Here is a 26,348-nt window from a genome sequence, read left to right on the forward strand (position 1 = left end):
GGAGAGGAAAATCCAGAAATTTGAAATTCTTGACTGCCTCTCTTATCCAGATGCTAAGAAAAAATTTGAAAAAATACACCCAATCAATATGACACCAAGCTTTGCAGATGTTAGAATCCGCACCTAGCTTGATTACAAGGTCTCAATTGTTTACTCTTGGCCCTAGCAACTCATCTGTTTTTCTATCAGGGAAGGGAGACTTCGGTTCTTGAGATGTCTAGACTCATATAGTCCAGTAACGGTCCACAAAAAGGCCCTTTGTTTGCATAAAGTGGAATAGAAGATTTTGTTTTTTAATCTTTTGTATACAGGGTGGTCCATTGATCATGACCGTGCCAAATATCTCACGAAATAAGCATGAAATGTAAAAATTACAAAGAACGAAACTTGCCTAGCTTGAAGGGGGGAAATCAGATAGCGCTGTTTTTGGCCCTCTACATGGCGCTGCCATAGGTCAAACGGATATCGACTGCTGTTTTTTTTTAAAAAAATAGGAACCCCGATTTTTTTTTAATTACATATTTGCGTAGTACATAAAGAAATAGGAATGTTTTAGTTGGACCACTTTTTTCGCTTTGTGATAGATGGCGCTGTAATAGTCACAAACATATGGCTCACAGTTTTAGACGAACAGTTTGGTAACAGGTAGGTGTTTTAAATTAAAATACAGAATGTAGGTACATTTGAACATTTTATTTCGGTTATTCCAATGTGACACATGTACCATTTGAACTTATCATTTCTGAGAACGCATGCTGTTACAGCGTGATTACCTGTAAATACCACATTAATGCAATAAATGGTCAAAATGATGTCTGCCAACCTCAATGCATTTGGCAATACGTGTAACGACATTCCTCTCAACAGCGAGTAGTTCGCCTTCCGTAATGTTCGCACATGCATTGACAATGCGCTGACTCATGTTGTCAGGTGTTGTCGGTGGATCACGATAGCAAATATCCTTCAACATTCCCCACAGAAAGAAATCCGGGGACGTCAGATCCGGTGAATGTGCGGGCCATGGTCTGGTGCTTAGAAGACCAATCCACCTGTCATGAAATAAACTATTCAGTACCACTTCAACCGCACCCGAGCTATGTGCTGGACATCCATCATGTTGGAAGTACATTGCCATTCTGTCATGCAGTGAAACATCTTGTAGTAACATCGGTAGAATATTATGTAGGAAATCAGTATACATTGCACCATTTAGATTGCCATCGATAAAATGGGTGCAATTATCCTTCCTCCCATAATGCCGCACCATACATTAACCCGCCAAGGTCGCTGATGTTCCACTTGTTGCAGCCATTGTGGATTTTCCGTTGCCCAATAGTGCATATTATGCTGGTTTACGTTGCCGCTGTTGGTGAATGACACTTCGTCGCTAAATAGAATGCGTGCAAAAACTCTGTCATTGTCCCATAATTTCTCTTGTGCCCAGTGGCAGAACTGTAAACGACGTTCAAGGTCGTCGCCATGCAATTTCCTGGTGCATAGAAATATGCTACGGGTGCAATCGATGTTGATGTAGCATTCTCAACACCGACATTATTGAGATTCCCGATTCTCATGCAATTTGTCTGCTACTGTTGTGTGGATTAGCCGCGACAGCAACTAAAACGCCTATTTGGGCATCATCATTTGTTGCAGGTCGTGGTTGACGTTTCCCATGTGGCTGAACTTTTCCGGTTTTCTCAAATAATGTAACTATCTGGCGAACGGTCCGGACATTTGGATGATGTCGCCCAGGATACCAAGCAGTATACATAGCACACGCCTGTTGGGCAATTTTGATCACAATAGCCATACATCAACACGATATCGACCTTTTCCGCAATTGGTAAACGGTCCATTTTAACACGGGTAATATATCACGAAGCAAATATCGTACGCACTGGTGGAGTGTTACATGATACCACTTACTTATACGTTTGTGACTTATTACAGTGCCATCTATAACAAAGCAAAAAAAGTGGTCCAACTAAGACATTCATATTTCCTTACGTAATATATGAATACGTAAGAAAAAATGGGGGTTCCTATTTTAAAAAAAAATGCAGTTGATATCCATTTGACCTATGGCAGCGCCATCTAGCAGGCCAGCCATAGCGCCATCTGGTTTCCCCCTTCAAGCTAGAAGAGTTTCGTTCTTTGTAGTTTTTTCGTTTGATGCTTATTTTGTGAGATATTTGGCCGGTCACTATCAATGGACCACCCTGTATAGTTGAGTGTGTGCTGAAATCAAGTTTTTGACCTTCAAAACTCTTGGGTCAGCTTTTTGTGGCCAAAAAAGCAAGAAATTGTGGTGCATTTTTTAGATTTTTCCCATTACTCGAAAATTATGCATCCTACTGAAAATGTTACCCTTACAAAAAATGAGAGTATTAAATTTTGTGTTGTGACCTACTTAAAATATCAAAATTGGTGCAGCCATTTGGCTGCAATTAGTTGTCAAAGTGCATTCATTTTTACTAGCTTAGCTAAAAAGTCGTTTCGAATGCCTGTAACTCGAAAACGACTACTCCAAATGGAAAATGTCAAGTTATCGTCGTTGTATTTCATGAACTTTTATGGTACAAAATCGGCTAGTTTTTCAGTTTTAGGCACTATTAACTGTTCAGTTTTTGTTGTACGTCAAAATAATATAATTAAATGAAATCTCCAATAGGAAAACATAAGTTTGCCCTACCTTCAGGTATACAGTTATCTACAAATCTTAGATTGATGTGTTGTAAACAGCAGAAATTGTCATCCCCTACGTTTCTTTGTTATTGTTTCCACTGTTAGCCATGCCCAATCTTCGTTTGTTGTCTGAGGGACGCATTGGAAATTCCTTATTTCTTGCAGAATTCTCATTCCTTGTTTGAGTTTACTTTTATTGTGCAGTCAGTGAATTAAAAATGAGTGCTCCAAATCGTATGGAGGGTCTTTTGTATGTTACGGCAGTTAGGCAGTTGGTGATGTGGTTAAGTGAAACAGAAAGGCTTGGAAACACTACTACAATCCAGTAATGATAAAAAATCACAGCAAATTGTAAGTTATTAACTGGTTTGGTTGAAGTTGAAGTACACTGTGCTTGTTAGAAGTAGTACAGTAACTCAAAACTGATTACATCGTCTTTGGTAAAAAGTCTTGCACTCTCCATGTAGAATCTTTGATCATACGAGAAGATATTTGTTTTTAATAAACACTGCTTTTATTGTGCAAGGAAATTGATGCTAACGGGGAGAAACTTAGCAGACTTCCCTATGTAAAGGAAAATATTGTTCATAAAGTGATTGAAACTTCTAGTACCAGATGCTTTTATGGGGGTTGCTGATAGGTGAGGTGATGACTGGTCTCATGAATTGTTGTAACGTATCTGTGATTAGGATCTTTGTGCTAAAAATGCTCAATATCATAGGTTTTGTCAGAGAGTTTTACCTGTCAGTCAGGGGTGGAGGAAAACGTGGAAGTCCTGGATCCACACAGATAGGTGAAGCAATGGAAATGATTTCTGCATACATTGAACAATTAGAAGAGTGCCACTTTACTTTGCAGGAGTTAAAGGACCAAATCACGAATGGCTGGGAGGGAGATGTAAGGACAATAAAACACGACCTTTCTGGAGGTGTGGTGGAGGAAGAATGGTTGTTGACAGATATAAAAAGAGCACTTAGTGAGTTTCAAAAGTACAGGCTACAAGATACCGTCATATAATTTCTATCACGGCAAGCAGGAATTGTATGTGCTGCTGCAGGACATTCATTCACAGGTGTGTGATACATCCCACTTCTCCCCACCTGATTATTTCTTGCTAGATGTCCAATCGATGCTCCATTTATTTCAGTTGTTGATTTTGAAAAACAAATGACGAACTCTTGGATAATGGGAAAAAGTGTGTTGCTTTGTCACGTGCAGTGGTTTCTACAGTAAGGCTATGATCATTTCTATCTTCACTATCGATTGGGCTCAGTACATAAATGTACAAAACTTACAGCTCAAGACTTATGGTGGACACTCTTAATGCAATTGTATTCACAGCTACATGTATAGAAGCTTCCCTGTTTGAGACATCCTCGATTGCATGACCTGAGCATCCCAACATAACCAGTGAAGGATTCGTCCAGATCATCTCTGATGACACTGATTTTAACATCTGCACGATTGAAGGATTAAATACTTACATTCCATGGGAGGTATCATGGCAGTCTCTTCCTACAGAGCCAAGGAGTCTGATAAAAGCATTGATCCAGAAAGATGATGTTCAACTTCTGAATTTTTGTCTACCCAAGAGATCCTTCGCAAAGGGGATCAAAGTCTTCTGAAAGATATTGTCATTTAAAGACCCCAGTTTCTTTAGCCGGTATCATTTTCAATGAAGAGCAAATAAGAGCAACAAGAACCACTTGATTTTTATGCTCAAGAGAAAATTTGAGAATGGAAGTATTAAAAGTATTATAGGCAGAAGAAGATGCGGATTCCTTCATTGTGGAAACAGATATTTTCCAAGTTGCTGAACCAGACAGTATGGAAATTGTAAGCGAGGACATAGAGTGCTTGTTCTCCTAATGGGTCGAGGAATCGAGTACTACTACTTGTACTTCCATAAACTGGAAGGAGGGAAATCGGCAGGAGTGTGGTACTCCCCTGTAATTCTTTCAGTTTTGATCCTGCATTTGCCATTTTCAGCCATGCCTCATTTTGTGACCAAGGAAAAGGGAAATTGCTGAACCTTTTGGAGCAACAGCCACACCTAAAAGTGCAAACTGCAGAATTTGTTCAACATGAGGACAACTGATGTTAGCACTGTATGGGAGTGCCAACTGTGCGACTTTGTATGAGCTCAGGTAAAAGCTTTTTGTAACATCTTCCTGGAGAAAATATTTCAAACATGAAAGGCTACTGCCAACATCAGACACAGCAATGTGGCATTCATTGCGTTCCTACTGTCAAGTGCAATCTTGGCTGTGGAAGAAAGCTGATCCATGCCAGTGGGGCTGGAAGAAAAACTTATCAGGCTTGTTTCCCATGACGCTGATGAAAGATGCTGCACCATACTTGCAACTGAGGATGATTTCTTGCGCATGCAAAACAGGATGCACTGTAGTATTTGGATATTGTTAATCTGGTCTGAACTGCTCCTCAATGTGCAAACACTGTTGTGGCTTGTCTTGCAAGAACACCCCAGTAATTAGGCTTGACCAGGATGGGGAAGAGAGAGAAGACATGTTCCAGACGAGGGAGTTGACGAAGGTGCCTCAGTGGATCCTGAAGATTGAATGCTGAACCAGGGCCACCTGCAGTCTTGCAAATGACCTCGATGGAATTAAAATTAGATAAAATGTTAATCTCTGCTATTTAAATTGTTTTTTAATGTTACCTTGCCCTTTTATTTGTTCATTTGTACAATTTGTCATTTTATTCATATGCAAATACATGCTGTCCATTACTATGTACTTGATTTTTAGTAACACATTCTATCAATTAAGGCAAGGATAAAAATTAATGTGCTCATGGGAAAGCAGCATCCCACTGGAAATTTCATTTTATTGAATAACTTTGATTTGGAAAAAAACAAAACAAAATGGAATTGCTTTGGTGTTAGTGTGTAAACACTTAATAGCACCTAAAACACAAAAACTAGACGATTTTGCAACATGAAATCTTGTGATCTATGTCTTTGATAACTTGACATTTTTGATTTGGAATAGCCGTTTTTGAGTTAGACGTTGGAGCCGACTTTTTAGCCAAGCTGATCATAGACAGTCTGATTACACCCAAACGATAGCGCCTATTTTGACATTTAAGTAGCTTGTTTGACGCAAAATTTAATGTGCTTTCATTTTGGTAGGGGTAACAGTTTCAACAGGATGTGTAGTTTCCAAGAAATATGTAAAAATATGAAAAAAGTGCTAAAATTCCTTCATTTTTGGCCACAAAAAGATGTCCTGAATGTTTTGGACGTCGAAAACTTGGATTCATTGTACTCTAAACTATATACACAAGATAAAAAAAATCTAATCTCTCTCTCTCTCTCTCTCTCTCTCTCTCTCTCTCTCTCTCTCCCAAGCAAAAAGCACATTGTTACTGGACTAATAGACTTGGTGGTGACCACCCCACCAGAGGTGCCTTGTCATCATACAGGGAAGAATAAATGTGCATATGGCATATTTTGATTGGAAGGCTCCATTTGAGGAATTCAGCCGATGCTACTACAGCGACCTGCATGATGATGATGATGATGATGATGATGATGATGATGATGATGATACCTACCAAGGTGCTCTGCTCCCAGGTCAAAATGTCATAGACAAGAAAGGAAAATAGAAAGTTAAACTGAATTTTAATGCTCCATTTGATTTCCCACCCCGTAGTTGAACTTGCGAATACCAGTGAAGAATCAGATGCTCAGATGGAGTAAAACTCAATAGCAAAGTAATTTGTGCTCTTGTTTTTCCTTCGCTGCTCTCTCAGATCCTAGTCTGATGTTTCTTCCATGGAACTGAGACAGCTACCGTCACCACCTGGCAGAACTCTGTCACTTAATGGCTACTTACTCTGTAGTTGGTGTGGCACTTCAGGAGACATGTTTCTCGGAAACCCTTCTCCCTACTATTAAAAATTTCAAATCCTACCATACAAATGTCTGGAATGCCTAGAGGGCATCTGAAGGAGCCTGCACCCTCATTCGATCTGGCCCTTTTAGTGAGCAGTAGCCACTAACCACTGCATTAGAAGACACAGTTGTTTGTGTCTTCTCTGTGCATGGTATAACAGTATGTAATATGTTTACTCCCACACTGGTCTATACCACATCATGAGCTGGTGGAGCTAGTGGAACAGCAGTCTTCCTCCTCCTAGGAGACTTCGATGCCTGCAATCCTCTGTGAGGCAACAAAAGAGCTATTAATTTCGAAACTGGAAGTCTGCCTACTAAACACTGGAACAACAACACATTTCAGTATGGCACATGAAACATAAGCAAGTCCAAGCTCATCACTCTTGATCCAGTGGCATAGTGGTATGTCCATGGGAACTCCATGAGAGCACGAATCTACCCCCTGCCGCACCCGTTGCTTAAGAAGAATGTTTTAGAAGCCTCTTTAAACAGATGTAATTTTTTTAATCTCCTTAAGCAGATTGTTATACAATTTTATACCTGACAGAAAATGCTATTTGAATTTGTTTCTCTTTGTTAAAAGCAAGTCCAAACTGGCTCTTGTTCCATGATTACATTTAAAACTATTAATGAAATACCTAGTAGTATCTGCCCTGATTTGCACAACAAATTGGTAGATGTATTGACATAGTGCAGTAAGGACGCTCAGTTTTTTTAATAGTTCTTTACAATGACCCTGACTACTACTTAAGTTAATAATCTTACCCCCATTTCTTGCAGATATAAAAATTATGTCCATGTTTTGTACCTTCCCCCCCCCCCCCCCCAAAAAAAAAAAAAAAAAAAAAAAAAAAAAAACCTATAGTCAAGAACTCAAGAACTGAGTTTGTGTATGAGCATAGGATCTGGTGGCATTATTTTTCCCTGTACCTTTGTATGCTCATTTCATGTTAATAGACTATAAATATTCGTCCCTGAAACTGTGTTATGCAGTCTGTAGATTTAAATGTGTGCTTAATGTGACAATTGTTTTCCCTCTTTATGCTGAAGTGCTTACTGTTTGTTTTCTTTATATTCAGTGGTACTTTATAATAAACTGTCTAGTGATATACATCCTTCAGAGTTTCCTTTGCTTTCTCTAATACAGGGTGTATATGCTCCGGAACAACCGGGGAATCTGGGAAAACCCTGGGGAATTTTTTAGAATTCCAGGAAATTTTCATTGTCTTAGTCTTCTTAGTCTTCAGTTAAATGTTTGTTAGTTTGACTCGTAAGAACTGATAAAGAGCAAAATCTGTCAAAGGCTTTAGGACGAAGTCTATGGAATACTTCATATCAATAAACAGCCGCCGATAAGTGTGGCGTCACAACTGTTTACATTAAGTTCATTTGAACAGTTGCCTGTGAGCATATACGCATTTGAGTTGTGTATGGACGGTACCTTCTCCTGCTTCAGGCTACTTGAAGTCTGGCTGTTAGCTGCACCAGCAATTGCTACAAGCAGCCAGAGGCAGCTCAGAAAAGTTTTTCTGGCACATCCAAGCTACCAGATTCATGCATGCACATAGCAATGTGGGTTGTAGTCAGTAGTAGTTCAGTCTCCACGTAAGCCATGTTTACGTTTAGTGATTTTGCTGTTCCTGTTTGTTTACGCTTTTCACATCAAATGAAAACAAAACGGATTTCTGTGGTTGGGAGCTATCAAGTGAGTTAAAATACATTCATATAATTACGGAAGGGTAACATATGTTATTAGTTTCAATTTTCTGATTTTATGTTATTTGTACTTTTAAGGCAGTCAATTGCCAAATATGGCTTTTATTAACCTTTCCCCAGAGGCAGTCAATTTATTAGAAATAAAGTGTTTCATTCTGCACTGCTGGCTAGTTTCAGTTGTTACTGAATTTCAAGTGAACATTTTCATCTTGTGCCATGTATGTCATTATGCCGCAATAAAGAACCAAACATGAGTGTACAGTACTGGTACTACAAGAAAATTTGCATCCCAAAAACAGCACTGAAAAGTTTATCAGGTTGGGGCGTACTTCGTTGTGAAGCTGGACATTGCGAATGGTGCTTTGAAAAGCGTTAGTTTCTTTTTATGGAAGATGAATTATGTTGCATGTGCGAATGTGCAAAGAATTTCTTAAATCACAGGGAATCTGACTCTTGTTTAAAACTTAACACAAATAAGGATTAGCCTCTTACAAGAATTTTGAGCCCAGAAGACCAGATATTAATGTCATTACTTACAATGTTAATACCAAATTTGTGTGATGTATCTTGAAGTGTAACACATGCAAAAAAGACACAATATTATGTGTGAAAGCTTTACTTTTGTTGAACTACACTGTGTACATTAAATTAAACCACTAACTTTTCCTATTGTGTGTTCACACTATGTAACAGTGATGTTGCTATTGGCTGTCATGTGTCCTTTGCTCTGAGTACTCCGTGTAGAATGTGTGAAGTATAATGCAGCCTGTATCTGTAGATAGATGGGCAGCAGAAGTGACAGTGGTAGTGGTGGTGTTCCAGAGCAAGTGACTACCTCATAGCAGGTGAACTGCTGTACTCCTTCATTTGAGCCTCCTAACAATTTTAATGAGTTTGCGAACATTCACGATCCTCACTACAGGGTACTGTCCTTGCATGAGATTGCTGTTGAGGCTAGATATTGTTATCAGTACCTGATGTACACTGTCAGGTAATCTAAAAGACATCAAATTACGACAGCACCCCTCTACCCCCGCCGCCGCCAACCACAGCTATAGTATTCCAGTTCTTGGGGTGACAGTGTCTCTTCCACATGGACTGCATTGTTCCAAACAAACTCCACTGGTGTTTGGCAGAAAGGGTTTATTACATTAACAAGACATGCAGTCGAAGAGATGTCAAGCTGTTTTAAGCTGTGGCTCCTCTATGGCAAATAAAATGCAGTTGATAATTTTTTTTAGGTAAGATGCCTTTGGACAAGGTCATAGTAAGAGATCAAGTCCCAAATACATAATGAGGTTGCTGAAATCAGTAATAATGAAACGTCTTTCAGAAGGCCAAAAATTTTGGTTCTTTGTCAGCCAAATGTATGTTGTGGAATATCCATACGTTATGGTGAGACAGAATTTTCTGTGTTATTTGCTGTCATAAGAAACATCACAATTTGGAGACTGTATCCACCAGAAATTCCAGCTTGATGCTACTTTGAGAAATGACTACCTGACACTTAAATTTATACTCGATGTTAACAAATTTCTCTTCTTCAGAAACGCTTTCCTTGCCATTGCCAGCCTACATTTTATATCCTTTCTACTTCGACCATCATCTGTTATTTTTCTCCCCAAATAGCTAAACTCCTTTACTACTTTAAGTGTCTCATTTCCTAATTTAATTCTCTCAGCATCACCCGACTTAATTCGACTACATTCCATTATCTTCGTTTTGCTTCTGTTGATGTTCATCTTATACCCTCCTCTCAAGACACTGTCCATTCCGTTGTAACTGCTCTTCCAAGTCCTTTGCTGTCTCTGACAGAATTATAATGTCATTGGCGAACCTCAACGTTTTTATTTCTCCTCCATGGATTTTAATACCTACTCCGAATTTTTCTTTTGTTTCCTTTACTGCTTGCTCAATATACAGATTGAATAACATCGGGGAAAGGCTACAACCCTGTCTCACTCCCTTCCCAGCCACTGCTTCCCTTTCATGTCCCTCGACTGTAATAACTGCCATCTGGTTTCTGTACAAATTGTAAATAGCCTTTCGCTCCCTGTATTTTACCCCTGTCACCTTCAGAATTTGAAAGAGAGTATACCAATCTACATTGTCAAAAGCTTTCTCTAAGTCTACAAATGCTAGAAATGTAGGTTTCCTTTTCATTAATCTGTCTTCTAAGATAAGTTGTAGGGTCGGTATTGCCTCACGTGTTCCAATATTTCTACAGAATCCAAATTGATCTTCCCCAAGGTTGGCTTCTCCCAGTTTTCCCATTCGCCTGTAAAGAATTCACGTTAGTATTTTGCAGCCATGACTTATTAAACTGATAGTTCAGTAATTTTCACATCTGTCAACACCTGCTTTCTTTGTGATTGTGATTATTATATTATTCTTGAAGTCTGTGGGTATTTTGCCTGTTTCATACATCATGCTCAACATATAGTAGAGTTTTGTCAGGGCTGGCTCTGCCAAGGCTGTCAGTAGTTGTAATGGAATGTCTATTCCCGTTACCTTGTTTCGACTCAGGTCTGTGCTCTGTCGAACTCTTTACACAGTATCATATCTCCCATTTCATCTTCATCTACATCCTCTTCCATTTCCATAATATTGTCCTCAAGTACATCGCCCTTGTATACACCTTCTATATACTCCTTCCCCTTTCTGCCTTCCCTTCTTTGCTTAGAACTGGGTTGCCATCTGAGCTCTTGATATTCATACACGTGGTTCTCTTCTCTCCAAAGGTCTCTTTAATTTTCCTGTAGGCAGTATCTATCTTACCCCTAGTGAGATAAGCTTCTACATCCTTACATTTGTCCTCTAGCCATCCCTGCTTAGCCATTTTGCACTTCCTGCCGATCTCATTTTTGAGATGTTTGTATTCCTTTTTGCCTGCTTCATTTACTGCATTTTTATATTTTCTCCTTTCATCAATTAAATTCAATATTTCTTCTGTTACCCAAGGATTTCTAGCAGCCCTCGTCTTTTTACCTACTTTATCGTCTGCTGCCTTCACTACTCCATCCCTCAGAGCTACCCATTCTTCTTCTACTGTGTTTCTTTCCCCCATTGCTGTCAATTGTTCCCTTATGCTCTCCTTGAAACTCTGTACAACCTCTGGTTCTTTCAGCTTATCCAGATCCCATGTCCTTAAATTCCCACCTTTTTGCAGTTTCTTCAGTTTTAACCTACAGGTCATAGCCAATATGTGGTCAGAGTCCACATCTGCCCCTGGAAATGTCCTACAATTTAAAACCTGATTCCTAAAATCTCTGTCTTACCATTATATAATCTTATCTGATACATTTTAGTATCTCCAGGATTCTTCCATGTATACAACTTTCTTTTATGATTCTTGAGCCAAGTTCATAATGACTCCACGAACGGCTCTTTCCATAGCTACTGAACAATATATAGACTGAACTTACACTTCAGACTCAAAGTTGCCAAGTTTACAGGAAATTAAGAGATAATGAAAAATAACAAAGCATCAGGAGAAGCCCAAATCATCGCAGTATTATGGAAAAATGCAGGAGAAAATCTTATTGCAAAACTCAAAGAAATTGTACATGAAATATGGGAAACTGAAATAATCCCCACAGATTGGAACACAGCAATCATAAATCCTCTGTCCAAAAAAGGAAGTAAAACAGACCCCAACAACTACCATGGAATCTCTTTATTGTCAATAACATACAAAATTCTGTCTAAAGCCGTACTAAGCCAAGCAGAACCTCAGCTGGATTCAAAACTAGGCAAATACCAAGGTGGATTCAGAAAAGGTCGATCATGCGTAGACCAAATCCTTAACTTGAAAAACTCGATGAAATATTTGCATAGTACTTCAAACAAAAGTTATGTCGTCATGTCTGTCGACTTTAAAAAAAAGCATATGACAGTATAAACTAAGAATCCCTTTTCGAAGTGTTAGCAGAATTTGGACTAGATCAAAAGACAACAAAAATTATAAAAGAAACACTCATGGAGACCAAATCCAAAGTAAAATTTGTGGGAGAATTGAGCACAGAATTTGAAATACACACAGGAGTACGACGAGGGGATGGACTGTCCTCAGCGCTCTTCAATTGTGCTCTTGAAAAAGTTGTTCGAGAATAGAGAAAAGCAGGTGCACCAGCACACAGACTGTGACCAAAACATAGGGGCATAGAATTAGACTGTTTAGCATTTGTTAATGACATGGCACTGCAAGTGTAATAGGAAAGGAAATGACTAGTAGTGGTACAGGGTACCCTCTGACACACATCATTTGGTGGCTTGCAGTGTGTGTGTGTGTGTGTGTGTGTGTGTGTGTGTGTGTGTGTGTGTGTGTGTGTGTGTGTAAATATATATATATATATATAATCACCCTCTTCCCAAGCTCAACATTTCACCCATTATGTAGGGATGCTAACTCAATTTTTCAGTCAAGCAAATGGAAAGTTATGGTACAGAAAGTAAAAACAAAACTTTGTTATGTTTTTAACAGACTGTCGTCGTATTTAGGACGACGTAGGTTCTAATCCCCATCTGGCCATGTGATTTAGGTTTTTGATGGTTTACCTGAGTTACTCACAACTTGGTTCCAACTATAGGGATGTAGCAGGCTACCTATCATAAACCTGTTAAATTCCCAAACCTGTTAAACTACAGCTTTAGAAAATAAGAAGCTGTTATAGGCATAGAAATGTCAAATTTGGAAAACTATAACTTTTGTATTAACTATTACATTTCATTAACTCAAAGATATTTCATTAGGGCCCCAAGCGTCGCAGATGTGGTGTGTGTGAGGCCTGCCAATCACCTGATTGTGGAACATGTAACGCCTGCAAGGACATGGTGAAATTTGGTGGACCTGGTCGAAGCAAACAGGCATGTGTGCAGCGAAGGTGAGGACATAATGTTTGGTAACTGTTACATACTGCTGGCTGTTATTTTTATCTTTTATGCAAATTTCACTTTATCCGTTTTTATTGTAGGTGTGCAAATATGGCAATCGATGCAGCAGACGAGTCTGATGTGGATGATGACGATGATGTACCAACTGCCAAAGTAAAGAGCAATTCATTGAAAATTGGCTTATCTCAAAATCAAAACAAAATTGCAGTACCTCAAGAGAAACGTAGTGTGTCGTGGATCGGTGATATGGTTACAAAAATTGGGCCCTTTAAGTATTATAGGTAAGATTGAAAGGAATGCCATTGGACACACACAGTAGAATATGGATTTACATGTTCAGTCCATATTTTTAAATGCATGGTGGATTCCCATGTGCCCTTATGAGATACATATTTGTTCTGTTTCATCCAGCATTATCTAGGAAACATTAAGACGGGCACATTCAACTTTTGCAAGTTGTCAGAAATATGGAGCAAGTACTCTGGTGTGCAAAACTTAGTAATGAAAGTAACTTTTGCATGATGGGTCACTGCCAAGTAACACAGCTTGGTGAAACTTGGACTATACATAGAAAGAACTACTGCAATATAGTACAGAAGGTAGCTGAAAGAAATATGCGTTTAGGCAAACAGAAATGACACTTTCATTCAAAGTAGTTACACTGAAGCCACAGCAATTCATGATGGTTCCCAGGTCAACCAATATGAACGATTACTTATGGTTCCCAGGTCAACCCAAAGGTGGGATATGGTTCTTACAAGGGTGTGTGATCACCGCATATAGCAATGTATACTCTGCATTGTGCTCGCATGCTGGCCCCAAGGTTGGTACGAGATTCTTGTGGTAGGATATTCTATCCCTCCACCGGTGTGGTTAACAGCTGCTGGATGGTTGTTCATGCATGCAGAGAAGCAGCACCATATCTCCCCACATGTGCTCGATGGGGTTTAAGTTGGGGGGAATAGGCAGACAATTCACCAAATATCCTCTTGTTCCAAGAGCTGCTCCACCTGTGATGTTTTATGTGGTCATGCATTGTTATGCGTAAAAATAAAGTCTGGGCTGGCGAGGAATACAGTATCAAAGTAATATTAACCAGTAAATGTATCATTTTCAGTTGGCCCCAGGCACCGTTATGGCTCCCCACACCATAACACAGGCCCATCAAAATGATGATGTTCGACTTATCCTCATGTGAGGAGAGGAGGGAACACACTGTCGAACATGATCATTTTGGTGGTTCAGGTGTTAATTGTGTGGGGAGGCATTATGTTGCATAGCAATACTGGTCTCAGTCTGAACACGGTACACTCACCAGTCAATGTTATCATGGTACTGTAGTCCTTCTCCATATGCATCTTTTCAGGGGTACAATCAGCCCTGACTTAATTTTTATGGACACCAAGACATGACTGCATCAAACAGCTTTCGTGGAAGCTTTCTGGGAACAAGAGGATATTTGGCAAATGAACTGGCCTACCAGTTCCCCTGACTTAAATCGCATAAGCAATTGGGGGATGCGTCAGAGAGACAGATTGCAGCACATCCACATCCACCAGTGATCATCCAGCAGTTGTCAACTGCACTGGTGAAGGAATGGAACAGTTTACCACAAGAGCCATACCAACTCTTTGGCCAAAATAAGAGCAAACTGCAGAGCATGAGGGTGCATGTAGGGCAAGGTCGGGGTCACCAAGTGGAACATCGAGTGAAACTTTGAGAGTACAGAGGGAAGGTGGAGTATCCTTTGCTTTGTCTTATTTGTGCATGGCTGTGACAGCATCAGTTTTGGTGCCCAACATACATCAGTGTTGTAACTGTCATTCACAAATGTGCCAAACCAAAAGTAAATCCTAATTGAAAAATAACATTGAAGATTTTTACTGTGCCATTTGAGAACGAACTGTCACTCAAAACTGGTGGTGTTAAACAACATATATTTAAAAGAAACAAAAACGTGGCATGCCGGTGTATTATCATTATGATAGTATGGATCCAGAAGAGCAGAGAGAGAGAGAGAGAGAGAGAGAGAGAGAGAGAGAGAGAGAGAGAGAGAGAGAGAGAGAGGGGGGGGGGGGGGGGGTTGGAACTCATTCACTTAGTGTGTATTCACACTGTATGCTGGGCTGGAATGTGCCTGGATATCAAACCCATTGATTAGTATTGCAGTGTTCGTACTGGTGCCTGGGCTGCACCTCCATGGTGAGAGCCAGCACATGCTGCATCAGCGACATCCAGGATATTTAATATTTGTAGCGCGAGCTGGTGGAGCTACACTTCAGTTTTGCAGTAGATATATCTGATGATTCATGTCTGATTTTATCAGAAGTGTGACACCAAATGTCAATCAGGCTTCACCACTACTGTTAGTGTCAGTAGCTCCTTTTGGGTGTGTGAAACATTTGTCTGTATGTAGTGTTTTTGCATAGATTTTTTCCTTCCTGCAAGTTTACGCAACGAAAAAGTTGGACTAAGGACTGGTAGACCAAGATTCTTTTAAAGATTCGTTTGCATAACATTCCAAGAAAATGGTCACGTTTTGCTTTGGTTGTGCTGGACTTGTGACCATTGTTTAGAAGATCGAAGAACAGCTAATCATGAGTGATATCTACATTTACATTCATATTGTGCAAACCACCATGAAAATGAAGTGCGTGGCAGAGGGTTCATCCCATTGTACCAGTTATTAGTGTTTCTTTCTGTTCCATTTTTGTGTGGAGTGTGGGAAGAATGATTGTTTGAAAGCCTCTACGCGTGCAGTAATTAATCTAATCTTATTCTCACGATCGAGATGTGAGTGATATGTAGGGGATTGTAGTATATTCCTAGTCATAATTTAAAGCTGGTCCTTGAAACTTTGTTAATAGGCTTTCTTGGGGTAGTTTATGTCTATCTTCAAGAATCTTCCAGTTCATTTCCTTCAGTATCTCTGTAACACTCTCCCACAGATTAAACAAACCTGTGATCATTCATTCTGCCCTTCTCTGTATACATTCAGTATCCCCATTAGTCCTATTTGATATGGGTCCCACATACTTGAACAATATTCTAGGGTGGGTCACACAAGTGATTTGTAAACAATCTGTTTTGTAGACTGATTCCACTTCCCCAGCATTCTAACAATTAACTGAAGTCTACCACCTGCTTTACACACGACTGAACCTGTGTGATCAATCACTTCATATCCCTCAGGTATTTGTGTGAGTTGGCTGATTCCAACAGTGACTCATTGATATTATAGTATACTATGTTTTGTTTTGTGAAGTGAAAAGATTACATTCAGAGCAAGTTGTCAGGCTCTGCACTGCGATGGAATCTTATAAAGATGTGACTGAGCAGTTATGCAGCTTCTCTCAGATAGTACTTCATCATAGATAACTTCTGTAAAAATCCTGTTTTAGTATTAATATTCTCTACAAGGTCTTTAATATACAACATAAGCAGCAAAGGTCCCAATACAATTCCCTGGGGTACACTCGAAGTTACTTCTATGTCTGACAGTGACTCTCCTGGCAAGATAATGTGCTGTGTCTTCCCTACCAAAAAGTGCTCAATCCAGTCACAGATTTCACTGTACCCCATAGATGATTGAACTTTAGACAATAAGTGTAGATGTGGTACTGAGTCAAATGCTTTTCGGAAATCAAGAAATACTGCATCTACATGACTATCTTGATAATTCAGTATGTCATGTGAGAAAAGTGCAAATTTCACACAATCGATGTTTTCAGAATCCATGCTGGTTGGCATTGAGGAGGTCATTCTGTTAAAGATACTTCATTACATTTGAGCTCAGTATATGTTCTGATTCTATAAGAAGTTGGTGTCAAGGTTATCGGAGTTATTGGATGGTGGTTTTGTGGATTGCTTCTACTAACTTTCTTGCAGACAGGTGTCATCTGCACTTTCTTCCAACTTCAGGACAAGGGTTTTGTTCAAGGGATCTATGATAGATTGTAATTAGAAGATAGGCTAACTCAGCTGTGAATTCAGTATAGAATCTGACAAGTATTGGATCAGGTCATGAAGCCTTCTTCAGTTTTAACGATTTCAGCAGTTTCACAACACTACTGACACAATACGTATTTCTTTCATCATGTAAGACAGTTGATTTGCCTCAGCACAAAATTAGTTTACATGCATGGATCGGATTCTTATCTTGCTTTTCTTTACCTTTTGTTCCAAACTAATTTATTTTCCTTTTTATGTCCTGAAAGAGTAATTTAGCTCGCTTACTTACACATCTGTGCTACTCTTCATATTAGTTTATACATTTGAATACAGTTCATATTTAAGGTGTGGAGGGTGGGGGTTGTAGATTTTTGGATCTAAGTAATGAAGAAATTCTTTTCAGTGCATTTTCAATTAATGGTGAAGAAATAAAGAGGAATGACTATGTCGTTGTCAATCCTGGATTGCCAGCAACTCCAGTTTTAATTGCCAAAATTAGCTACTTGTGGGAAGATGAAAAGGGCAGCAAATGGTTCCATGCATCGTGGTTTTGGTAAGTTAAAGTCTATAACATATTATTATTATTATTATTATTATTATTATTATTATTATTATTATTATTAAGCATATTCTGTAATTTATTGCCAAGAATTCTCTTCCTTAAACAGCATGTTTCTTATTTGCGAGTTTGGATGAAGTGAAATGCTCAGAATTCCTAATGATTGATCATATATAACAGCTTTATTGTAAGTGCTATATTTTTTGTCTTTATTATATTTCAACACACTCCCTGTATTCCGTATCACAGTGCACTGTAAAGTTCGTCGCATAAAAAAAGAGTTGTGCTTACACAGTCAAGTATTTTTAAACAGTTTCCATTCATAGTTTTAACTCAATATTAAAATGTGGTAAAGGAGAGTTCTGGGTGGAATATAAATTATTTAAGGAGTAAAGATAGCAACTCGCCAAATACTGGAGATGCTGTCGTCACTTGGCAAAGCCCCTGTGGGAGCGGTACGTAGGATCTGAAGAATATCCCTAGATTCTTCATATAATAATGGTTATTGAAACTTTTAAGTAGGCTTTTAAAGGATAATTGGCATATATCTTTGATAGTATGCCGATTCAGGATTTTCAACTAGTTCATGACTTGCTCCCATGGTCAAACAAATGTGTGATGATTCATGTTGCTATTCACTGTACACATACAAGGTATGGGTCCCACACACTTGAGCACTGTTGTAAGATGGGATGCACAAGTGATCTGTAAACAGTCCTCTATAGACCGACTGCATTTTTCCAGTATCCTGCTAAGTGCTTGTCGCCACTTGACACGATCAACAGCTGTATTTTCTCACTGACCTGTATCGATGCTGGCCATGGTCAGATCTCTCCTGCAGACATCCTTGAAGCGAAGGTGCGGTCTTCCTACTGGCCTCACACCCTCCCGAATTTCTCCGTACAGCACATTTTTTCAGTATTCGCTCAGGATCCATGCAACAGACATGTCCCACCTTAGACATCGGTGGCTCAGGAGTGCATGAATGCTGGTTGTGCTTGCGAGCCGTAATAGTTCGCTGTTGGGTACTCTATCCTTCCAATAGATCTGAAGGATCCTCCGGAGACACAACGGAGATGGAAGCTGTTCACTCTGGATTATTGTTTAGCAAGAGTTGTCCATGTCTCACAGCTATACAGAAGGGTGCTGATAACACAAGCGTTGTACACTTGCACTTTACTTTTTAATGTGAGTAGTCCATTCTTCAATACTCTTTTTGGAATTCTGTTGGTATTCTCAGTGTTAACAGACAAGTTACTACATATTGTAGATCCCAAGTAGGTAAAATTGTCAACTACCTGGAGAGGATTGTCATCAATGCTGATGGATGGAAGGTTGGTATTTCCCTGCGCTGTGATCTTAGTCTTTTGGAGGCTGATGGTAATACCAAATTTTCCACATGCATGTGATAACTTGTCGATTAGATACTGCAGCTCATCCTCCGAGTTTGAGTTTGCTATCAGAGCTGCATCGTCTTCAAATAACACCTCGCAGAAAACAGTTGTATTGGCTTTGGTAATGGCCTTGAAATGGGCAGTGTTGAAGATATTTCCATCAGACTTTCATGTAAATACACTCCCTCCTCACAGTCTTCAAAAGCAAATCTCAGAAGAAGGGAAAAGAAAATGCCAAACAGAGTAGGAGCTAATACACACCCCTGCTTTACACCGCTATTTATAGGGAATGATTCCAATGTTTTGTCATTGAAACAGACTGTTATTTGGATTGTTTCATGGAAAGAGACAGTTATTCATAGTAGTTTAGGTGAGCATCCAATCTTCTGCAGCAACTTGAAGAGCCCACTTCTGCACACTAAATCAAATGCTTTGAAGAAGTCAACAAAAGCAATATACAGTGGTCTCTGCTGCTCACGCCACTTCTCTTGCAGTTGTCATAGAGAAAATAATCATGTCCATGGTTGATCGGCCAGGTCTGAAGTCGCATTGAGATTCTGGGTTGACTCTAGATGCTAGCAATTGCAATAGCATTAGGATAACTCTTGCGTAATCCTTCCCAGCTGCACTTAACAGTGAAATGTCTCGGAAATTGTATGTCTCCTTTCTGCTTATACAAAGTAACAGTCTATCCATACTTAGTGAGACGTAGCCTTCTTCCCAGATGGTTGTGAGAAGTGAATGTAGGTTCTGTAGGAGGACAGGCTTTTCATACTTAATAATCTCTGCAGGGATCTCACCTTCACCTGGAGCCTTTCCATTAACTAGGCAATCTATCGCTCTGTGAAGATTAGATTAGATTAGATTAATACTTGTTCCATAGATCATGAATACGACACTTCGTAATGATGTGGAACGTGTTAGGTTAATGAAAGATGTCTGTACAAGATATTACATTAAACAAAATATTGCAAGACACTAATGCTTAAGTTAGTTTTTTTTCCCCTCCCTTAATTTATATCTAAAAATTCAGCCAATGAGTAGAAGGAGTTGTCATCTAGAAATACTTTTAATTTATTTTTAAATGTTGGTTGACTATCTGTCAGGCTTTTGTTGCTGTTTGGTAGGTTACTAAAGACTTTTGTGGCAGCATAATTTACCCCTTTCTGTGCCAAAGTCAGATTTAACCCTGCATAGTGAAGTTCATCCTTTCTCCTGGTTTTATAGCTATGCACACTGCTATTACTTTTGAACTGGGCTGGATTATTAACAACAAATTTCATAAGTGAATATATATACTGTGAGGTTACTGTGAGGATCCCTAGATCCTTAAATAGATGTGTGCAGGATGACCGTGGGTGGGCTCCAGCAATTATTCTGATTACACGTTTTTGAGCAATGAATACTTTTCTACTCAACGATGAATTACCCCAGAATATGATACCATATGAAAGCAGTGAATGAAAGTAGGCATAGTAAGCTAATTTACTGAGATTCTTATCACCAAAATTTGCAATAACCCTAATAGCATACGTAGCCGAACTCAGATGTTTCAGCAGACCATCAGTGTGTTGCTTTCAGTTTAACCTCTCATCAATGGACACACCTAAATTTTTTGAAAATTCTACCTTAGCTACAGACTTCTGTTCAAAGTCTATATTTATTACTGGAGTTTTGCCATTTACTGTACGGAACTGTATATAAGAGTCCGTTTGCTGAGAACCACTTAATAATTTTGTGAAAAACATCATTTACAATTACATCACTTAGTTCTTGGTTTTTGGATGTTATTACTATACTAGTATCATCACCAAAAAGAACTAACTTTGCATCTTCATCAATATGGAATGGTAAGTCATTGATGTATATCAAGAACAGTAAAGGACCTAAGACCGAACCCTTTGGGACCCCATACTTGATAGCCCCCCAGTTTGAAGAATCAGCTGTTGTATTAACATTACATGAACCTCTTATTTCAACTTTCTGCATTCTTCCAGTTAAGTATGAATTAAACCATTTGTGCAGTGCCCCCCTCAAACCATAATGATTTAGCTTATCTAAAAGAATTCTTCCATAGTGGGCATTACTTTGACCTCTTCCATAACCGGCATTTGTTTGATGGCATCAAGTGCATCCTTGCTTACTTGATTTTCAGCTGCATACAGCTCGAGGTATTGTTCAACCCAGCATTCCATCTGCTTGCCTTCATCAGTAATAACGCCTTCTATTTTTGTCTTCAGAGGAGCTGTTTTTCTGACAGTTGGACCAACTGCTTTCTTAGTGCCATCCTACAGTGCTTTAATGTCCCCAGAATCGGCAGCTTTCTGTATATCTGCAAGTAAATTTTGCCAGTAGTTATTTGTGCATCTCCTAGATGTTTGTTGTGCCCTGTTCTTTGCTTTTCACCAGTCGTCCCGAATTCTTCCATTTGGGTTTCTTTTATAAGCAAGCAGGGCTTTCCATTTTGCCTTAGTGACTGGTTCCATTTCCTCCAAATTTTGCTCATGACAGTCATAGTTTCTATTATCTTTCATTCCGTAGCCCAATTCTGTCGAGTTGTAGATGGCGTCAGAAAGTTCTGCCCATTTGTTATCAATATGCATTTCTGTTTGTGCATTTCTTGATAAAGCACTTTAAAACCACTGGCAAATTTTTGTTTTTGTTGCAAGCTATGAACGTGATATGTGTTGATCTGCGGTTGACCTCTCTGTTTAGCATGGTGATATTTCTTAGGAGTGAGCCTCAGTCTGCTTGTCACCAAAGCGTGGTCAGTGTTGCAGTCAGCGCTATGATAGCTTCGGTCAGTAGAACATTTTTTAGGTCTGTAAGCCTAGCTGTGACAAAATAAAGTTGGTGCCAGTGATGAGAGTGGTGTTGTCTCCATGTCGCCTTTTGTCGATCTTTAAGTTGGATATGTGTGTTTGTGATGCACAGACCATGAAAGCAGCACACTTCTAGCAGTCTCTGGCCATTATTTATTTTTTTCCACTCCATGATGACCCAGGCAAGTCAGCCACCTGTCATTATCTGACTCAACTCGAGCATTAAAGTCGCCTGGAATATATAGTGACTCAGAGCGAGGTACTTCGGCTATTCTGTCACTGAGTAAACCATAAAACAGATCCTTCTCTTCTACACTGGATGATAAAGTGGGAGTGTACACATTAAAGATGTTGATAGTTTCACTTGAAGAGGGTACTTCTAAAGTAAGAATCCACTCTGTTCCACCAGGTGGTGGCACAATACTGATCAGGAGGGTATTTTTAACCGCAAATCCTACACTGTGTAGTCTTGTCTTTTCTTGTGACTTTCCCCTGACAGAAGAACTTACCGTTAGCTTCTCTAATAGAGCCCGTGTCCGGTAGCCACGTCTCCTTTGTTCCCACAATGTCCATATTCAAGCAATGGAGCTCCGTATCAATAACTACAGTCTTACAAATGAAATCAACCTTTTGGCTATCATCAATGTATTGTGGACATGTGGTCCTAATATTCCAGGAGGCAATACAAAATGGTGGTTATTTTATTGTTTCCTTTTTAGTTTTTGTAGGTGTACTTTATCTACCCACTTGCTGAAGATCACTTCCAGGCTCCACACGCCCTATGAAGCAGGCGGGTAGTGGTGGAACAGCACCTTATTGGCTGGGAGGCTTCCCAACTTGAGATGGGCGGTAGCTGTCCAATGAGATGCAAATGGTCTCTCTCACTATTGGAAGTGGCTCCTGGCACTAAAGTGTTAGCCAGTCAGACAGAGCTTATAACCAGTCACTACCTCTTCCCATGTTGTTCCTATGTCTTTAGACGTTTCTGAAGTATCCTCTCCAGGTTTGCTACAGGCCTGGGTGATAAATATGAAGACACATGAGTCGCATATGCATCACTGTCGCCCTCTCGACCTAAATGATAGTGTCCAGAGGAAAGGCAAACCAATAAATCTGGTATCACTTCGGTTGCAGGACCTGCCAGGAGGGGACATAGTACGCCTTCCAACAATTTTACATTACTTAACATTTTAAAAAAAGTTGTCAGTACTCGCACCATTTTGAAATCTTATCAGAATTTGAGTGTTTATTTGAGTAACCTTTTCAGATAGCTCCTAACCCACCCCCAATTCTTAAAAAATCAAACTCTCGTGTGTAAAATGGCTTCAGTACTCTGATGGCTCTAAAAATGGGTTAATGTGTTAAGCTCGACATTAAGCGCACAAATCATTTATTATTGAAAATTACTTTATTTTATTGCTTTCAGATTATTCGCTGGTTGAATATAGTCTCGATGATTTATGATTAGTTTTAAGTAGTAGTTCTTCGTGCGTCTCAAAGTTTAAGATGTCATATTTCCTGAAAACTGTTGTACAGTGATCAATTTTGCATGTACATTCAGTGGTATACATGAATACTGTCTACAAAATGTTGTGATTAGATTTAGTAGTGAAGAAGTGATAAATTAAAAAGTCATAACTGATGTTGAAGTTTTAATCCGCAAACAACAAAAATTTAGTAAACAATAAACTTTTTTCCTTTCATTATTGTGTGGCGGCTGTCAACAAGGAAAGGTTTTGAAATGGTTTGTAACTACATGTAGAATTTGTTGAAAGTCACTATTTGCTCTCATTCTCAAATTCTTTGTATATAGTCTGGGTAATACAGCTATCACGAGTCACACTGCCTCAAGACATATACACAGTCTCTAACTTAAATCCTTGTACCTTATGTTAGGTTTAATGTAAGATAATACCTCTTAATGAGTAGATTATGGCAGCATATCAAATTTTTTTTTAATTCTGCTAGTAATTATATGAAATACTGGAAACCAAATTTTTGTTGCCCCTGGAAACTGTTACATAGGCTACCAGCACCTGGGAATCGAGTAACAGTTTTAGCCATTTAGTAATATAAATTATAACTAAATGTCATCTGCATAAATTCTTGAGATTCCTATTAATAATGTCTACCAGGTGATATATACTATGAACAACAAGGGTCCTGTGGGCACACTTGAAGTCATATTACTGTTGTTGATTACTCTCCATCCATTATAACCTGCAGTATTGTCCATACTTACAAAACATCAATCAAGTCACAGATTCTAATGTAACTGGATGGATAAAAGAAGTCTACTCACTAAGTGATGGCAGGAGAACACACATAAAGGTAGAGAAATTTGCAAACTTTTGGAGATAGTGGTTCCTTCTTGTGACAAAAGGGTTGAAAGAGGAGGAAGAGAGGTGAAGGTAAAGGACTGGTGAGGTTTAAGAAATCAGAGAGTTTGTAAAATTCGCAAAGACCCCAGGTCAGGTGAGACTTACTGAATGGGATGAAAAGGCAGAGGGAGGCTAACTCAGCTGCAAATTCCATTGTATCCTGAAGCTTTTTTGTAATTCTCAGCACCATCAATACTAACACCTAGATCGCGTACCTAGCAGTGGTGTGAGAAGTAAACCAGGTCAGCACTTCCTTATGTTCCATAAGAAACATTTGAAAATAGAGTTAACCATTTTTACTTTCATTTTGTTACTCTCAGTTTAGTTCTGTATTGCCTGACTTTGCTATCATTGATAGCCTTTACATTGACCAGAATTCTTTCAAGTTTTGTGAGAAGTTTCCCATTAGCCTGTGTTGCTTTGTATGTATCCTTACTACAGTCACTAAGTTCCACCTTGAACTGTACAATTATATACATACCTGTGCAGCATATGGTCAGCTGGTCTCTTAAGCTTGAGCTTTTAGTTATTTTGCATGCATCTGCTTGCTCAGGATAAGTGTCTTGAGTTCCTCTTCAGGATATAGCGCTACTGCCTCTCTTATTTAGTTTACAAAAAATGTAAATCTTTGTATTTGTTTTAGTTAACCTTTGTACTTCAGTAATCGTTGTTAAAACTGCCTCGTGGTCAATGATCCGGTTTCACTGTGAATGTCCTCACTGAAATCAAATCTATTTGTGGTAATTAGTCAAATATATTTCCATTATGAGTGGGTTTTGAGCTATTTGTTTTCAGTTTTCAGAGGAAGCATTTAGAATTATTTTGCTGGATGCCTTGTCTTGTCCACCACTTACAAATAGTAATAGACGGCAAATCATCGAGTAAAACTGAAGTGATATCAGGTGTTCCCCAGGGAAGCGTCCTGGGACCTTTACTGTTCCTGATCTATATAAATGACCTGGGTGACAACCTGAGCAGTTCTCTTAGACTGTTCGCAGATGATGCTGTAATTTACCGTCTAGTAAGGTCATCCGAAGACCAGTATCAGCTGCAAAGCGATTTAGAAAAGATTGCTGTATGGTGTGTCAGGTGGCAGTTGACGCTAACTAACGAAAAGTGTGAGATGATCCACATGAGTTCCAAAAGAAATCCGTTGGAATTCGATTACTCGATAAATAGTACAATTCTCAAGGCTGTCAATTCAACTAAGTACCTGGGTGTTAAAATTACGAACAACTTCAGTTGGAAGGACCACATAGATAATATTGCCGGGAAGGCGAGCCAAAGGTTGCGTTTCATTGGCAGGACACTTAGAAGATGCAACAAGTCCACTAAAGAGACAGCTTACACTACACTCGTTCGTCCTCTGTTAGAATATTGCTGCGCGGAGTGGGATCCTTACCAGGTGGGATTGACGGAGGACATCGAGAGGGTGCAAAGAAGGGCAGCTCGTTTTGTATTATCGCGTTATAGGGGAGAGAGTGTGGCAGATATGATACACGAGTTGGGATGGAAGTCATTACAGCATAGACGTTTTTCGTCGCGGCGAGACCTTTTTACGAAATTTCAGTCACCAACTTTCTCTTCCGAATGCGAAAATATTTTGTTGAGCCCAACCTACATAGGTAGGAATGATCATCAAAATAAAATAAGAGAAATCAGAGCTCGAACAGAAAGGTTTAGGTGTTCGTTTTTCCCGCTCGCTGTTCGGGAGTGGAATAGTAGAGAGATAGTATGATTGTGGTTCGATGAACCCTCTGCCAAGCACTTAAATGTGAATTGCAGAGTAATCATGTAGATGTAGATGTAGATGTACAAAACTGTAGCCATCCCAATCGATTGTTCGTTGACTTATGTCTTCTCCAGTAATGACAATATGATTGGGAACGTGTAGGTCTGTTAGCGAAACGGGGGTTTCTATAAAGTTTTCAGTTATGTCTAGTGAGCAATAGGACAACATGAATTAAAAATTTGTGTTCACCTTTGATACTGCGTCTTGTCCAACCTTTCAATCACTTCCATTTCTAG

The 26,348-nt window shown here is 39.3% G+C and overlaps 1 protein-coding gene across 11 annotated transcripts in view; it reads left to right on the top strand.

Annotated features, from left to right (window-relative positions):
- The window catches only part of LOC126271923 (DNA (cytosine-5)-methyltransferase 1-like), a 212,611-nt gene that overhangs the window by 83,643 nt on the left and 102,620 nt on the right, over positions 1 to 26,348 (top strand). For all 11 annotated transcript variants that reach the window (XM_049974328.1, XM_049974330.1, XM_049974329.1 and 8 more), the window contains 3 exons: positions 13,073 to 13,203; positions 13,294 to 13,494; positions 17,568 to 17,717. In XM_049974328.1, the coding sequence (XP_049830285.1) occupies positions 13,073 to 13,203; positions 13,294 to 13,494; positions 17,568 to 17,717 (482 nt within the window). The remainder of the gene's footprint in view (positions 1 to 13,072; positions 13,204 to 13,293; positions 13,495 to 17,567; positions 17,718 to 26,348) is intronic.

Source organism: Schistocerca gregaria, chromosome 5, assembly GCF_023897955.1.
Source record: "Schistocerca gregaria isolate iqSchGreg1 chromosome 5, iqSchGreg1.2, whole genome shotgun sequence".
Lineage (NCBI taxonomy): Eukaryota > Metazoa > Arthropoda > Insecta > Orthoptera > Acrididae > Schistocerca > Schistocerca gregaria.